The sequence below is a fragment of the Hypanus sabinus genome, chromosome 7 (genome assembly GCF_030144855.1).
Source record: "Hypanus sabinus isolate sHypSab1 chromosome 7, sHypSab1.hap1, whole genome shotgun sequence".
Taxonomy (NCBI): Eukaryota; Metazoa; Chordata; class Chondrichthyes; order Myliobatiformes; family Dasyatidae; genus Hypanus; species Hypanus sabinus.
In genome coordinates, this window is record NC_082712.1 from 110,100,516 (window position 1) to 110,119,439 (window position 18,924).

The window sequence follows — 18,924 nt, forward strand, 5'->3', positions numbered from 1 at the left end:
AGAGGTGGAGTAGAATATGAATTTGGTGGATGGAATAGAGCGTGGAGTTCTTAAAGACAAATTTTGTCTTCACTAAATGAAAATTAAGCAGGAGATGCTGGAAATCTGAAATATAAAAAAAACAGAAAATGCTGAAAATACTCAGACCGAGGTCAAATCAGAATCTGGTTTACTATTATGGCATGTGGTGAAATTTGTTGTTTTGTGGCAGCAGTACAGTGCAGAACAAAAAAAACTATCATTACAATAATATATACAGTATATAAAAGATTAAAATAATTAAATAATGCTAAAAGAGAGCAAATAAAACAGTGAGGTAGTTCATGGCTTGGTTCATCGTCTGTTCAGAAATCTGATGAAAGAGGGGAAGAAGCCATAATATGTTGAGTGTGCGTCTTCAGGCTCCTCTACATCTCCCGGAAGGTAGCAACGAGAAGAGGGCATGTCCTAGGTGACGAGGATCCTGCTTCTGAAGATGTCCTCAATGCTGGGGAGGCTGGTGCTCTTGATGGACCTTCAGAGGTATTGACACCCAGGCACTTGAAGCAGCTCACCCTTTCCACTGCTGATCCCTTGATGAAGACTGATGTGTCTTCCCTCGGCTTCCCCTTCCTGAAGTTTACAATCAATTCCTTGAGTTTTACTGACTTGGTTAAGTGCAAAGTTGTTGATACGACACCACTCAACCAGCTGATTTATCTCACTCTTGAACACCTGCTCATCACCATCTGAAATTCTGGCAATAATAGTTGTATCATTGGCAAATTTGTAGATGGTGTTTGAGCTGTGCCTAGACACACAGGTGAGGAAGAAACATTACTTCTGATCCGCACTGACTGTGGTCTCCGGAAGAGGAAGTCAAAGATCCAGGTTTTGAAGCTTGCTGATTAATACTGAGAGTACGATGATATTGAATGCTGATTTGTAATCAGTAAACAACAGCCCGATGAAGCTGTTGTTCTAGTGGTCCAAGGACAAGTGGAGAGCCAGTGAGATTGCAGTGGGTCCACGCCCTTGCTTAGGCAAGAGTTGATTCTAACCATGACCAACTTCTCAAAGCACTTCATCAGCGTAGATGTGAACGCAACTGGGTGATAAGTCATTGAGGCACTCACCCTGCTCTTCATGGGCACTGGTATGATTGATACCTTTTTGAAGCAGGTGGGAACCTCTGACTGCAGCAGTGAGAGACTGAAGATGTCCTTGAACTCTCCCACCAGTTGGTTGGCACAGGTTTTCAATACCCTACCAGGTATACCAACAGGCCTCACGCCCTGCAACGGTTCACTCCCTTGAAAGATATTCTGACATTAGTCTCCAATACAGAGACCACAGGCTTACGAGATGTTGCAGGGATTTGCACAGGTGTAGTTTCATTCTCCGTGCATCAAAGGTGTTGAGCGCATCTGGGAGTGAAGCACCACAGCCATTCATGATGGTAGGTTTCACCTTGTAGGAAGTAATTGCCTGCAGACTCTGCCAGAGCTGATGTGCATCTGATTCAGTCTCCAACTTGATCTGGAATAGTCTTTCACTCTTAAAATAGAAGTTTGAAGATGTGATGGAGGAATTTTAAAGGGGATCCAAGGGCCAGGTTTTATACATAGTGTGTTAATGTCTGGGACACACTGCCAGGAGAGGGGTTGGAATCAGATGCAATAACTGGGCATAAAGTTTATTGAGTCAGGCATTTTAATAGACAAGGCATAGAGGGATACCGACCTAGTGTGGGCAAACAGGATTAGACTGACATGAAGTGCCTGTTCTGTGCTGCACAACTCTGTCAGTGGGAAAAGTTGACTGTTTCCCTTTCCATGGGTGATTCCTGGCTTGCTGGGTTTTCTCCAGTATTCCTGTTGTTATTTCATGCTTTAACTAATGTTACATTTCCCATTTTCCTTTCCAGTCCTGTCGATGGGTCTCGGCTCCAGGCGTTGACTGTACTCTTTTCCATAAATGCTGTCTGGCCTGCTGAGTTCCTCCAGCATTCTGTGTGTCTTGCTTGGATTTCCAGCATCTGCAGACTTTCCGTGTTTGTGAAGAAGTACAGTAACAGAAACATTGAAGTGTAGTTGGTACATATGGACTTTGAAATTGTGGATTACTCCTCCTTCCACTCTCCACTCCAATCAGATACCTTCTTCTTGAACCCTTCACCTCTTCCACCTATCTCCTCCCAACTTCTTATTTCACCCCTCCCCCACCCACCTACTCCCTCCCTCACCTAGTTTTACCCACCTCTTGGCAGCATGTACTCCTAACACCCCCCGCCCGCCTTTTTATTCTGGCTTCAACCTCCTTCCAGTCCAGGCCTAAACCCTCCATAGATGCTACCCGACTTGCTGAGCTCCTCCTTCATTTTTGTGTGTGTTGCTCAAGACTTCCAGTATCCGCAAAATCTCGTGTTTACAACAGAAGACAATGCCAGTCAAAAGCAGATGAGAGGCGGGCAGCGAGCAGTCATTAGTTACAGGTGGGTAGGGCAATGGAGGGGAGCGGGTGTTAGTTACAGACTGACGGGAAGGGTGCACTAATTGTACAGCCTGTAATTCCAGGAGGACATGGTTCATGTGAGGCACAACATCAAGTGACTGCAGTCAGTTTAAGGGTGGGCAGTAAGTCATTGGCAAAGGACAGTTTGTGACAGGTTAGCTGTTCAACAGGCAAACTTGTAACTAACTATAATGGACGCATAGTGTTCTGCCTGTGACCCTCGCCTATACAATGCTTCACATTCACGTTGTGTTGTATCCAGAGACTCGAGGTTTGAAGTGCAGAGGGACCTCACTGAGTTCTCGGTGAAACTCCACTGTACAATCCACAACCCGGGAGAAAACAACGTCGTTACCTCAACATCAGAACGTTGCCGATGGATGTCAGCAAAACACAACAAGCACAGGGCCTGGAGTGGGCGGTCTTGGTGCTGCAGGGCGATCTTCATTGACTCCTGATGGGTAAGAAGATACACATCACTCCAGTGTACACACACCCTGGAGACAGACATACACACATACACACCACTCCAGTGTACACATACCCTGGAGACAGACATACACACATACACATCACTCCAGTGTACACACACCCTGGAGACAGACATACACACATACACATCACTCCAGTGTACACATACCCTGGAGAGAGACATACACACATACACACCACTCCAGTGTACACACACCCTGGAGACAGACATACACACATACACACCACTCCAGTGTACACACACCCTGGAGAGAGACATACACACATACACACCACTCCAGTGTACACATACCCTGGAGACAGACATACACACATACACACCACTCCAGTGTACACATACCCTGGAGACAGACATACACACATACACACCACTCCAGTGTACACACACCCTGGAGACAGACATACACACATACACATCACTCCAGTGTACACACACCCTGGAGACAGACATACACACATACACGCCACTCCAGTGTACACATACCCTGGAGACAGACATACACACATACACACCACTCCAGTGTACACACACCCTGGAGACAGACATACACACATACACACCACTCCAGTGTACACACACCCTGGAGACAGACATACACACATACACACCACTCCAGTGTACACATACCCTGGAGAGAGACATACACACATACACACCACTCCAGTGTACACATACCCTGGAGACAGACATACACACATACACACCACTCCAGTGTACACATACCCTGGAGACAGACATACACACATACACACCACTCCAGTGTACACACACCCTGGAGACAGACAGACACACATACACACCACTCCAGTGTACACACACCCTGGAGACAGACAGACACACATACACACCACTCCAGTGTACACATACCCTGGAGACAGACATACACACATACACACCACTCCAGTGTACACACACTCTGGACACACAATCTGTACAGACATGCCCGTTCCAGTGTACACACATTTCTTTTAGACATGCTGCAGGAGCAGAATTGGGCCAGTCAGCCCAACAAATGAATCGCTCCTCCATTCCTTCATGGCTGATATATTGTTCCTTCTCAACCACATCTTACGCCTTCTTACCTTTGACACCCTTAATCATGAACCAATTAACCCATACCCTCAATAAATTGGCCTCCACAGCCATCTGTGACAATAAATTCCACAGATTCACCATCGTCTGGTTAAAGGAATTTTTCCTCATCAAGGGACATCCTTCTTTTCTGAGACTATGCCCTTTAGCCCTGGACGCTCTCCCCATTGGAACCATCCTCTCTACATTTACCCTGTCCGAGCCCTTCAATATACATTAGATCCGCTCTCATTCTTCTCAGCTCCAGGATGCTGTTGAATGGTATTGCTTTGCGAGCCTAGTGTCAGGCATGCAAGCAACATGCTAGTTCAATGGAGTCATCCCAATGTGCTCAAGATGCGGTTTGTCAATCCTACCAATGGAAGACTTAGCAGGACAAATATTGAGTGCTTTGAGAAGCTTGCTGTCTATGTCTCCAAAACAGAATCAGAATCAGGTTTATTATCACTGACATCTGACGTTAAATTTGTTAACAGCAGCTGTTCAATTCAACATATAATATAGAAGAAACAAAATAAGATAATGATAAATAAATTACAGTATACATATATTGAATAGATTAAAAATCGTGCAAAAAAACAGAAATAATATATATTTAAAAAGTGAGGTAGTGTTCAAGGAGGGTTCAATGTCCATTTAGGAATTGGATGACAGAGGGGTAGGAGCTGTTTTTGAATCACTGAGTGTGTGCCTTCAGGCTTCTGTACTTCATACCTGATGATAACAGTGAGAAAAGGGCATGCCCTGGGTGATGGAGGTCCTTAATAATGGACACTGCCTTTCTGAGATACCACTCCTTAAAGATGCTCTGAGTACTTTGTAGGCTAGTACCCAAGATGGAGCTGACTAGATTTACAACCCTCTGCAGCTTCTTTTGGCCCTGAGCAAACCCACCCCCCCCATACCAGACAGTGATGCAGCCTGTCAGAATGCTCTCCACAGTACATCTATAGAAGTTTTTGAGTTTATTTGTTGACACACTATATCTCTTCAGACTCCTAATGAAGTATGGATGCCGTCTTGCCTTCTTTATAACTACATCAATATTCTGGGATCTGGTTTGATCCTCAGAGATCTTGACACCCAGGAAATTGAAACTGCTCACTCTCTCCACTTCTGATCCCTCAGTGAGGATTGGTATGTGTTCTTTCATCTTACCCTTCCTGAAGTCCACAATCAGCTCTTTCATCTTACTGATGTTGAGGAATCATTACTGCACAGCAAGTCAGGAGCTGTTGGCTATGCCTGATATCTTAATCTTTAAACATTTTTTTCTTCAAAGGCTGTGCTGGTGCGTTGAAGGTGATGGTGAATCTCATCAATACCCACCTTTGCTCAGAGGTGGTTCCTATGGTACGTGGAACAGTCCACATTTTCCTGAATCTTGCTGTGGACTATCAATGTCAAAGGGTGGGTTGACAACTTTCCTACTCATATTCTAATACAAAAATCATCCCATGTGTCTTCCTGATCACATCTACCTGCCCTACCACTGCCAGGGATTTGTGAACCTACAGTCCAATTTTCCCTGTTGGCCCAGATTTCAGATATCTCATCATTTATTGAGTGTTCTCATGTGTTCTCCCTCATCAAACGTAGGACTTCACACTTCTCTGGATGAGTTCCTTATCCTGAAATATCTCCCCATCTCCAGACTCAAGCTGTGATCTTCTCCTGGCCTCTTCCTTTCAGAGTTACTACAGCAATGTAAGATATCCTTCATTTTTATTGCTGACATTTTTCATATATTGTGCACACAAGGGAAATAGGGATAATCCTGGAAACAATAGACCAGTGAACCTTATATCAGGGAGATTACTATACAGAATTCTTAGGGATAGGATGTATGAGCTTTTGGAAAACCATGCCTAGTGAGTGACAGCTAGCATGGTTTGTGCGGAGCAAGCTGTGTTTTACTAACTTAAGTTTTTCCAAGAGATAACAAGGGCGACTGAAGAGGGTAGAGCTGTGGATGAAGCCCACATAGTAAGGTGTTTGACAAGGTCCCTCATGGGAGGCTCATCCAGAGATTAAGCATGGGATCCATGGTGAATTGGCCATGTGGCTTCGGCAGGAGGTCTGTGACTAGTGATGATCTGCAGGGATCTGCACTGGTCCTCTACCGTCTGTGATTATATAAGTTTTGATATGGGCAGCAAGATCGTGTAGTGGTTAGCATGATACAGTTACAGCTCTAGAATCTCAGATGGTGACAAAGAGGTGTACAGGAGTAAGATAGATCAGCAAGTTGAGTGGTGTTACAAAAACAACCTTGCACTCAACATCAGCATGTCCAAAGAGATGGTTGTGGGCTTTAGGAAAGGGAAGTCAGGGGAACACAAATTGGTCATCATTGAAGGGTCAATGGTGGAAAGGGTGAGCAGCTTCAAGTTCAGAGGATCTAAGACCCAACACAATGATGCAATAATTAAGAAGATCTACTTCATTAGGAGTTTGAGATTTGGTATGTCACCAAAGACTATAGTGAATTTCTATAGATGTGTGGTGGAGAACGTTCTGATTGGTTGTATCACCGCCTGGTATGGAAGCTCCAAGGCAAACAACTGAAAGAAACTGCAAAGGGTTGTAGATACAGTCAGCTCCATCGCAGGTACAATCTCACCCATAACCATCTTCAAGAGACAGTGCTTCATGAAGTCGCCATCATTAAGGACCCTCATCATCAGGACATGCCCTCTTCTCATTACTACCATCAGGGAGGAGGTACAGGCGACTGAAACCCCAAACTCAGTGTTTTAGGAAAACACTTCCCTCTGCCTCGAACACTACCTGTTCCTCTTTTGTGCTATTTACTTATTGGGGCAGTGTCTTCCACTATACTGCTGCTGCAAAATATCAATGCTCATGACATACATTGGTGATAATAAAGCTGAGATGGAGTTTAACTTTGCCAAATGTGAAGAGTTGAAGTTTAGAAGTTCAAACGTAAAGAGACAACACAAGACTCTCAATGGTGTAGATGTGCAGAGAGATCCTGGGGGGTTCAGCTCCCTGTAAGTGACTGCACAGGTTGATACGATGGTAAAAAAGGCATATGGCATGCTTGAAGAAATGAGTTCAAGAGTCAGGAGTGACAGTATTTTGTAGCTTTATAAAATTCTGGCTGGGCCACATCATTTCTGGTTGCCTTATGTTAGAAGGATGTCAATAGTTTGGAAAAGGTACAGAAGAGGTTTACCAGGATGCTACCTGGATTAGAGGAAAGGTTGGACAAAATTGGGTTAAACAGGCGTTTTGGTGTGGCAGAGGCTGAAAGGAGAGCTGATAGAGATTTATAAGTTTATGAGAAGCATAGATAGAATAGACAGACCGTATCTTTTTCCCTAGGGTTGAAATGTCTAACACCAGGTTAAGGCAAGATGGGGTAAGGGAGATATGCAGGGGAGATTTATTTTTAAAAGCACAAAGATCAATCAGTGCTGTAATGTGCTGCCTGGGCTGTGGGGGGAGGCAAATACAATTGAGGTGTTCAAGCGGCTCTTAGATAGGCAAAAGGATGTGCAGAAAATGTAAAGATCTGATGACTGGGTAGGCAGAAGGGATTAGTTTAGCTGGACAATGGTATAGCATAACATTGTGGACTCAAGATCTGCAGTTGTGAGTTCTACATTCACTTTGTCTGCCTAACAACCTTCAGAGTTTAACCCTGGTACCACGTAGACTTTTGGTAGTATTAAGCTGTCGGATTTGTTCTGAGTTTCATTTCTTTGTATCCCAGGCTGTTATTCTCCATCCATGGCACTTTAGGATTTACCCCTTCTCTGTAAACAAGAACATCTTTGGAAAACTTTGGTCCAGAGTCAAGGCCAGAGGCAGCAAGTAGGAGACTAACCCAAATGTGACTCGATCACTGAACAACTGTTCTTGACTCCATCCGTGGGTAGACTATACAATCCAATCTAACCACCCCAGACCAACAAGTCGTCAGAAAAACCACAAGACCTCACAATTAGATGGTTCCCCGCTGAGGTTTTAAAACTTGGTCACAAGTCCATTGCCCACCTTCCACTTCTTGGAAGGGGAGACTTCTCTATGGGACTGCAGAGATGGTGCAATCATCAAAACCTTTGAAAAGGAGACCCATTCACTTCTGGTAGATACAGAGGAGCTCAGTCTCCCTGTAGTCTGCCACAGGGAAGGTTGTCAATGATCCCCCTCCCGCTGATTCCACCCATCCAGAGACATAATGGGGGCACAACAGTGTAGTGGTTAGCACAACACTTTACAGTACAGGTGCCCCAGGTTCAATTCCCATCACTGCCTGTGAGGAGGTTGTACGTTCTCCCTGCGACCATGTGGGTTTCGTCCAGGTGCCCCGGTTTCGTCCCACAGTCCAAAGACATACTGGTCGGTAGGTTAATTGGTCACTTTAAAATGTCTTGTAATTAGGCAAGGATTAAATCGGGGGATTACCGAGCAGCATGGCTTGAAGTGCTGGAACCATCTATTCCACACTGCATCCCAACAAATAAATCACCTTCACTACTCAACACCTCGGAGGAAAGGCAGGGAGCAACATCAGCAGCCATGCAAGGTAATCTTTGAATTGTTAGCTCCATCATTTGAGAGGGACTACGGTACAGCCTGCTCAAGAATGGCTACCCGCAGAACTTCATCTCCAGCTTAAATCTGTTTCTCAATGACTCGCAAGACATGATCTCAATCAACACAAGCACAAAAGGCAAGTCTAGATGCAGACTGGTGCCAACAGCTCAGCTCCGACAGGCACCCCCCAGGACAGCAGTTCACCCTCTCCAGAGGCAAGCTCACTGTGACTGTATCACCCAGCTACAGCACACACGTTCAGTCACACAAGAGATTCTCAGATGCTGGGCCTGAGCAACACACATAAAATGCTGCAGGAACTGAGCAGGTCAGGCAGGAAATCAAAGCTCCCAGCTACTCTCATCACCCCCTTCCCCAACTCATTCTCCTTCCCCCTCACTGCTAGCTTGTACTCCTCCCACTCCCCCCCCCACCTTTGTAACCTAGCTTCTGCCTCTTTCCTTTCCAGTACTGATGAAAGGCCTCAGCCTTCACTGACTCTTGATGCTGTCTGACCTGCTGAGCTCCTTCAGCACTTTGTGTGCACTGACAGCTAGTGGTTTATTACTGTCACGTGCACCGAGACACATCTTTCATTTTCCATGTCATCCATACACGAATACATCAACAGTAAACAGCAACCATAATGCAGGATATAAACTGACAAAGTAGAGTGCAGGGAGTCAATATGCGAGGGCCACAATGGTATCAATAGTTTCTCTTCAGTTTGGCTTTAAGAGGCCCAGTCAGAAGTCCAGTAACAGTGGGATAGAAGCTGTCCTTAACAGGAGTGGAGAGAAGAGAGAACGTCCGGGTTGGCTGCCTGCCCAACACAAGGATGAGCTTTAGTCACTGTCCGTGTGGACCACCTCTAAACTACCCACACTGAGAATAGTTGCTGGAGAAACCCTGCAAGACAAAGAACACTGAATACATCTCATAGTGAAGGCAGGCATGTGTGTTCAAATTCACCACCACCTCCAGTCAACCAGCACAGGCGTGTGTCAATTGAGAGAAGGTGCTTGAACCTTTAGTTTCTAACGTATAGTCCAGTGTGAGAATATGATCCCTGCCCTCAATGCTTTTGAGATGCGGACTACCTAAAAGAGGGCACCTCACAGCATTGGAAAGGTACCCCAACACTGTCTCCACAGTATTTTCTGTCCTCCAAATGAACTGGTGTCAGCAGTCTTTACCAGAAGAACAAGCCCAATATTGGGATCCTGCTGACACCTATTTCCCACATCCGACACCGGACTCCCAACACTCTATACTGTCACGAGAAGACATCACCAGGCAGAAAAGGAGATCCAAGGATGCCTTCAGACCTTCCTTGAAGAAATGCAATATTCCCAGCAACTCCTGAGCACCTCTGTGCCCTGACTGCTTAGAGTGGAGGAGAAGTCAGGAATGGACTGGGAACCTCCAGGCCGGATACTGAGAGCAGACCATGCCCAGTGAAGGACTGCACCACCTCATAAACTGCACTCCCCCGCTATGACCCCCGACCCATCACATCTGAATGCACGCAATTAGAATCATTCCACAGTGCCCAGGGTCTATACAGACAGTGTCCAGAAGAATTCTGTGTGCCACAGTTCCCAGGGAGACGTTGGATTGTATAGTGAGAGAGAGAGTGAGTTTAAAAGCAACTGGGGACAATCGGGACATACTGGGTGCTGTAGTTCCTGAAGAGACATTAGATCATGCATAATTAGGCACTTGGCGAGAGGTAATAACAAGAAATCAGGTTTAAGCAGAGTGGCCATTGTGTGAGTGGGCCAGTATTAGAGTGAGGGCTCAGGCTTCGGCGAGGAGAGATGGCTGCAGGAAGATTCTTGTTGATTTCTTTCTTTCTTATTGCACAGTTAGAGCAGTGGGGATACTGGCTGGATAGTGGAATGCTCCTCTTGTGGGATTTAGGAAGGCAGGGAGAATAGCCAGTGTTCCTGACAACTACACCTGCAAGAAGTGCATCCAGCTGCAGCTTCCTTCAGACCGTGTTAAGGAGTTGGAGCTGGAACTGGATCATTTGGGACGATGAGTGGTTGATTGACAGGGCACACAGGAGATATGTCCTGTTGATCAACCCCTCTGGGTTATCGTCAGGAGGGGGAAAGGGGATAGGCAGAGAGTGCAGAGTGCCCTTGTGGCCATTTCCCTCAACAGGTGTATTACTTTGGATACTGTTGGGGGGGGGGGGGTAGAGGCATGGCCGAGCAGTGGAAAGCCACAGAGGTCACGTCAGGTGGGGAGAGGGGAGGAGTGCAGTAGTGATAGGGGATTCCATAATTACAACAACAAACAGGACTTTCTCTGGATGTGAAAAAAATACCCAGAGGGTACATTGCCTCCCAGGTGCCAGGGTCAGGGACGTCTTGGATCAGCCAGAAGTTGTGGTACATGTTGGTACCAACGATACAGGTAGAAACGAGAGGCAGTCCTAAAGAGAATATAGGGAGTTAGGCAGAAAACTGAGAAGCAGAACCTTCAGGGTAGTGATCTCAGGATTGTTGCCTGTGTGACGCCCCAGTGAGGGTACGAACAGGACGATCTGGCAGATGAATGCATGGCTGAGGAACTGGTGCAGGGGGCAGGGGTTCAGATTTCTGGATCATCGGGATCTGTTCTGGGGGAAGGAATGATCTGTACAAAAAGGGACAGGTTACATCTGAGCCCGAGGGGAACCAATATCTGTGCAGGCAGGTTTGCTAGAGCTGTACAGGAGGTTTAAACTAATTTGGCAGGGGGATGAGAACCGGACTGATAAGGCTGAGGATGGGCAGTTGGTTTACAAACAGAAGCAGTGTGTAGTGAGACTGCTAGCAAGGAGAGGCTTTTGATAGGGCAAAATTGCAGTCAACAGGATGGGTTGCAATGTAAAAGGGGGACAAAATCAAAGAGGGTAATGAATACAGGACTGAAGGTGTTAAATTTGAATGCACACAGATAATTGAATAAGGTAGATGAACTTGTAATACAGTTAGAGATTGTCAAGCATGATGCGCACATCACTGAGTCGTAGCTGAAAGAAGAACATAGTTGGGAGCTTAAAATCTAAGGATACATATTGTATCGAAAGGACAGACGGTAGACAGAGGGGGTGGGGTGCCTGTTGGTAAAAACTGAAATCAAATCTTAAGTAAAAGGTGATATAGGATAAGAAGATGTAGAATCCTTGTGGGCAGAGTTAAGAAAGTGCAAGGTTAAATAGACTCTGTTGGGAGTTACATTCGGGCCTCCGAACAGTAGCCGGGATGTTGGGTATAAATTACAATGGGAGATAGAAAATGCATGTCAAAACGGTGATAGTCATGGGGGATTTCAATATGCAGGTTGATTGGGAAATTTCAGTTTGGTGCTGGATCCCAAGAGATTGAATTTGTAGAATGCCTATGAGGTGGCTTTTTAGGGCAGCTTGTGGTTGAGCCCACCAGGGAAAGGGTAATTCTGGATTGGGTATTATGTAATGAAACAGATTTGTTTAGGGAGCTTAATGTAAAAGAACCCTTGGTTGACAGTGATCATAATATGATAGAATTCACCCTGCAGTTTGAGAGGTAGAAGGTAAAGTCAGGTGTATCAGTATTATAGTGTAGCAAAGGGAAGTACAAAGACATTAGAGAGGAGCAGGCCAAAGTTAATTGGAAGGGACACCACCAGAGATTATGGCAGGACAACAATGGCTGGAATTTCTGGGAGAGTGTCAGGGGCCAGAAGTGACTGTAGCTATGATTGGCTTGGGAAGCTGAAAGGCCTGAAGGTAGATGAGATACCTGGACCAGATGAACTACACCACAAGGTTCTGAAAGTGGTGGCTGAAGAGATTGTGGAGTTGTTAGTAATGATCTTTCAAGAATCACTAGATTCTGGAATGGTTCCAGAGGACTGGAAAATTGCAAATGTCACTATACTCTTTAAGAAAGAAGGAAGATAGAAGAAAGGAAATTATAGACAATTAACTTTACTTCAGTGCTTAGGAAAATGTTAAGCGTCTGTTATTAAGTAGTATGTTTCAGGGTACTTGGAAGCACATGATAGAATAGTCCAAAGTCACCATGGTTTACTTAAGGGGAAACTTTGACTGACGAATCAAAACTGGTAGAGGAGCAGGTAGTGTTGAGGACCTCAGGAAACAGGTAGACTGCAGAAGGACTTACAGAGATTGGGAGATTGAGCCAAGAAGTGGCAGATGGAATATAATGTAGGGAAATGTATGGTCATGTACTTCGGCAGAAGGAGTAACAGCATAAAGAAAATTCAAAGATCTGAGGTGCAAACGGACTTGAGATTCCTTTTGCAGGATTCCCTAAATTTTAATTGTAGGATGAGTCAGTAGTAAGGAAGGCAAACGCAATGATAGCATTCTTTTTTAAGAGGGCTAGAATATAAGAGCAAGGATGTAATATTGAAGCTTTATATGGCATTGGTCATATTACATTTGGAGCACTGTGAGCAGTGTTGGGCCCCTTATCGAAGAAAAGATAGGCTGTCGTGGAGAGGCTCCGGAGGAGATTCACAACAATGATTCTGAAAATGAAAGGGTTAATGTATGAGGTTCTGGGCCTGTACTTGCTGGAGTTTAGAAAAGTAAGGAGGGATTTCATTGCAATTTATCAAATATTGAAAGTGGATGTGAAGAGGATCTTCCCTGTAGTGAGGGAGTCAAGGACCGGAGGCCACAGGTTCAAACAAGTGGGACATCTGTTTTGAACAGAGAAGAGGAGGAATCTTTTTAGCCAGAGGGTACTGAATTTGTGGAATTCATTGCCAAAGATACCTGTGGAGGTCAAGTCATAAAGCAGAAGTTGATATGTTCTTGATCATTTAAGCTGTCAAAGATGACAGGAAGAAGGCTGGAGAATGTGGTTGAGAGGGATAATAAATCAGCCATGATGGAATGGCAGAGTAGACTCAATGGGCTGAGTGGCCTAATTCCGCTCCAATGTCTTATGGCCAATGCTCACAACACCCGGTTAACAGGAAGAGACCGCAGAAACATCCCCTTCTTTACGATGGTGAGCTCCAGCTCCACTGCCACGGGATCCAGCCTCTAGCCATTTCACTCATTCCACATGATGTCAATAAATGGCTGAGAGCAGCCAAGCAAATCCAGTAAAATTATAACACGGCATCTCCCCAACATGTGCAACAGATATATTCTGTACACTAAATATACAAGACACATCCAAACCAGCTAAGCACCGTCCATTTGATCAACTCTCAATCACCATCAGAATGAGTTGAGATATCGTTAACACTTCTTTCAAATGACACTCAGCAGAGATCTGCTCACTGATGCCTGGTTTGGGTTTCACCAGGGCCACCCAGCCCCAGACACTGACCCAAGAGCTGAACCTCAGAGGAGAAAGCAAGGTGACTGCCTGCAATATTGTCAGCTGGTTTTCATAACCTGCTCAGCACAGAAACTATTCTCCCAACCATGGAATCTGTCTTCACTTCTCACAGCCAACATACCCAACACACCCAGATATTTTCTCTTTTCCCTCCACCCAATGGCATTTCAATACACTACACTATTTCTATTACACTAATACAGTGTAGAAATAGCAGGGGCTCTGACAGAAATATCTCAAATGTCATTAGAAACGGGGATGGTGCCGGAGGATTGGCGTATTGCTCATGTGGTTCCATTGTTTAAAAAGGGCTCTAAGAGTAAACCTAGCAATTATAGGCCTGTCAGTTTGACGTCAGTGGTGGGTAAATTAATGGAAAGTATTCTTAGAGATGGTAATTATCTGAATAGACAGGGTCTGATTAGGAACAGTCAACATGGATTTGTGCATGGAAGGTCATGTTTGACAAATCCTATTGAATTTTTTGAAGAGGTTATGAGGAAAGATGATGAGGATAAAGCAGTGGATGTAGTTTATATGGACTTCAGTAAGGCCTTTGACAAGGTTCCGCACAGAAGGTTAGTTAGGAAGGTTCAATCATTAGGTATTAATATTGAAGTAGTAAAATGGATTCAACAGTGGTTGGATGGGAGATGCCAGAGAGAGCAGTGGTGGATAACTGTTTGTCAGGTTGGAGACCAGTGACTAGTGGTGTGCCTCAAGGATCTGTACTGGGTCCAATGTTGTTTGTCATATACATTAATGATCTGGATGATGGGGTGGTAAATTGGATTAGTAAGTATGTAGATGATACCAAGGTAGGTGGCGTTGTGGATAATGAAGTAGGTTTTCAAAGTTTGCAGAGAAATTTAGGCCAGTTAGAAGAGTGGGCTGAACGATGGCAGATGGAGTTTAATGCTGATAAGTGTGAGGTGCTACATTTTGGTAGGAATAATCAAAGTAGGACATACATGGTAAATGGTAGGGCATTGAAGAATGCAGTAGAACAGAGTGATCTAGGAATAATGGTGCATAGTTCCCTGAAGGTGGAATCTCATGTGGATAGGGTGGTGAAGAAAGCTTTTGGTATGCTGGCCTTTTTAAATCAGAGCACTGAGTATAGGAGTTGGGATGTAATGTTAAAATTGTACAAGGCTAAATTTGGAGTATTGTGTACAGTTCTGGTCACCAAATTATGGAAAGGATGTTAACAAAATAGAGAGAGTACAGAGAAGATTTACTAGAATGTTACCTGGGTTTCAGCACCTAAGTTGCAGGGAAAGATTGAACAAGTTAGGTCTTTATTCTTTGCAGCATAGAAGGTTGATAGAGGTATTTAAAATTATGAGTGGGATAGATAGAGTTGACGTGGATAGGCTTTTTCTATTGAGAGTAGGGGAGATTCAAACAAGAGGACATGAGTTGAGACTTAGGGGGCAAAAGCTTAAGGGTAACATGAGGGGGGATTTCTTTACTCAGGAGAGTGGTAGCTGTGTGGAATAAGCTTCCAGTAGAAGTGGTAGAGGCAGGTTCGGTATTGTCATTTAAAGCAAAATTGGATAGGTATATGGACAGGAAAGGAATGGAGGGTTATGGGCTGAGTGCGGGTCAGTGGGACTAGGTAAGAGTAAGTGTTCGGCATGGACTGGAAGGGCCGAGATGGCCTGTTTCTGAGCTGTAATTTTTATATGGTTATAGATGGCAGGAGATACAAAAGCCTGAAAGCATGTAGCACGAGGTTCAAGGACAATTTCTATTCTGCCATTATATGACTATTTAACAGTTCCCTAGTATGATAAGAGTCTTGATCTCACAATCTACCTTGTTATAGCCATGCACCTCTAAATCTACCGAACTGCACTTCCTCTGCTACACTGCAGTCTGCATTCTGGTATTGCTTTCCTCTGAACTACCTCAACATACTGTTGTGATAAAACTATCTGTATGGATGGCATGCAAAACAAAGTTTCTCTGTGTACCTCAGAGTACATGGGATATTTATAAACCTGACTAAAACTGGCAAAAGAAAAATTACTGCAGTGGTTGGGATCACACCTGTTGAGATCATTGGCGGTCAGTCACCCTCCATCCCCAGGTCATCGCTGCTGGGTTCCTCAGGGCAGTGCTCGTGACCCTCCCATCTTCATCTGCTTCACGAATGGCATTCCTTCCATCATGAACTCGGGAGTGGGACTATTCACTGAATATTTCTCAGTCTTAAGAGTCAGAGTTATTCAGCATGGTTACAGCTCCTTCAGTCTAATTCATCCATGCCCACCAGGATGTTGCCAAAGCCATTTGCCTGGGATTGGCCTGTATCCCTCTGAAAAGTCCCTATCTATTTTCCATCATTTCTAATTCCTCAGCAACTGAAGAAGCCCACGTCTGCACTTGGCAACACCTAGACAACATTCAAGCACATGCTGATTACAGGCAAGTAACACTCACATCATGAAAGGGCTGATCATTGGCTATTTCCAACAGGAGAGTCTCACCACCTCCCCTTGATATTCAATAGGATTGCCCACCACCATTGACCAGAAATTAATCGGGACAGGCACATGAATAATGTGACTACAAGAGTGAATCCGAGGCCGGATTCCTGTGGTGAGTCACTTCCCTCTATCTACAAATTACAGTCAGCAGTGTGGCACAACACTCTCCACATTCTGTGGCAGGGGCAGCTCCGAAAGCTCGGTCTCATCAGGGACACGACAGTCCATTGGACTTGCACCTCTTCACTTACCCACTGGTAGGCAGTGGGTGCAGTGTTCACCATCTACAAAATACATTGCGGTTACTGACACAGGCTACTTGAGAAACCTCCTTCTAACACGTGACTCCCATGACCAAGGCAAGCTGAGCAGATACAGAAGATCACCACCTCCAGGTTCCCATCCAAGGCTCATGCCACCCTGACGAGGAAATGTACCACCAGTCTTTCTGGGACTGCCTAGAACTCCCTCCCCAATAACACCTTCACTAGAAGGAATGCAGGACCCTGGTCCAGGAGGTTAAATCAAATGGGATTCAGAAGCAACTCGCCAATTGAATACAAAACGGGCTTGGTTGCAGGGTGTACAGGATGATTGAGAGGGTTGTTATGGATTGGAGGTCTGTGACCAGTAGTGAGCCACAGGAATTGGCTCACATATTTCTGTCAAATGCATTAACGATTTGGATGAGAATATAAGTGGCATGATTTAGTTTGTGGACAACACCAAAATTAGTGGCATAGTGAAGAAGGTTGTACAACATTACAACACAATCTAAATTCCAACAGTACACCACCATGGAAAGTCCCAGCAGCACAGCTTCAGACGATCCCAGCAACAGTACACCACCATGGAAAGTCCCAGCAGCACAGTTCCACCAGACAATCCCAGCACCAGTACACCACCATGGAAAGTCCCAGCAGCACAGTTCCACCAGACAATCCCAGCACCAGTACACCACCATGGAAAGTCCCAGCAGCACAGTTCCACCAGACAATCCCAGCACCAGTACACCACCATGGAAAGTCCCAGCAGCACAGTTCCACCAGACAATCCCAGCACCAGTACACCACCATGGAAAGTCCCAGCAGCACAGCTTCAGACGATCCCAGCAACAGTACACCACCATGGAAAGTCCCAGCAGCACAGTTCCACCAGACATTCCCAGCACCAGTACACCACCATGGAAAGTCCCAGCAGCACAGTTCCACCAGACATTCCCAGCACCAGTACACCACCACAGAAAGTCCCAGCAGCACAGTTCCACCAGACATTCCCAGCACCAGTACACCACCATGGAAAGTCCCAGCAGCACAGTTCCACCAGACAATCCCAGCACCAGTACACCACCATGGAAAGTCCCAGCAGCACAGCTCCACCAGACAATCCCAGCACCAGTACACAGCCATGAAAGTCCCAGCAGCACAGTTCCACCAGACATTCCCAGCACCAGTACACCACCATGTAAAGTCCCAGCAGCACAGTTCCACCAGACAATCCCAGCACCAGTACACCACCATGGAAAGTCCCAGCAGCACAGTTCCACCAGACAATCACAGCACCAGTACACCACCATGGAAAGTCCCAGCAGCACAGTTCCACCAGACAATCCCAGCACCAGTACACCACCATGGAAAGTCCCAGCAGCACAGTTCCACCAGACAATCACAGCACCAGTACACCACCATGTAAAGTCCCAGCAGCACAGTTCCACCAGACAATCCCAGCACCAGTACACCACCATGGAAAGTCCCAGCAGCACAGCTTCAGATGATCCCAGCACCAGTACACCACCATGGAAAGTCCCAGCAGCACAGTTCCACCAGACAATCCCAGCACCAGTACACCACCATGGAAAGTCCCAGCAGCACAGTTCCACCAGACAATCCCAGCACCAGTACACAGCCATGGAAAGTCCCAGCAGCACAGTTCCACCAGACAATCCCAGCACCAGTACACTGCCATGGAAAGTCCCAGCAGCACAGTTCCACCAGACAATCCCAGCACCAGTACACAGCCATGGAAAGTCCCAGCAGCACAGCTTCAGATGATCCCAGCACCAGTACACAGCCATGGAAAGTCCCAGCAGCACAGTTCCACCAGACAATCCCAGCACCAGTACACCACCATGGAAAGTCCCAGCAGCACAGTTCCACCAGACAATCCCAGCACCAGTACACCACCATGGAAAGTCCCAGCAGCACAGTTCCACCAGACAATCCCAGCACCAGTACACCACCATGGAAAGTCCCAGCAGCACAGTTCCACCAGACAATCCCAGCACCAGTACACCACCATGGAAAGTCCCAGCAGCACAGTTCCACCAGACAATCCCAGCACCAGTACACCACCATGGAAAGTCCCAGCAGCACAGTTCCACCAGACAATCCCAGCACCAGTACACTGCCATGGAAAGTCCGTGGCACAA

At 45.8% G+C, this 18,924-nt stretch overlaps 1 protein-coding gene across 2 annotated transcripts in view; it reads right to left on the minus strand.

The window, feature by feature from the left end:
• Nucleotides 1–18,924, minus strand: part of rapsn (receptor-associated protein of the synapse, 43kD) — a 41,681-nt gene that overhangs the window by 20,131 nt on the left and 2,626 nt on the right. For both annotated transcript variants that reach the window (XM_059975395.1, XM_059975396.1), the window contains exon 2: nucleotides 2,849–2,947. In XM_059975395.1, coding sequence (XP_059831378.1) covers nucleotides 2,849–2,947 — 99 coding nt within the window. The remainder of the gene's footprint in view (nucleotides 1–2,848; nucleotides 2,948–18,924) is intronic.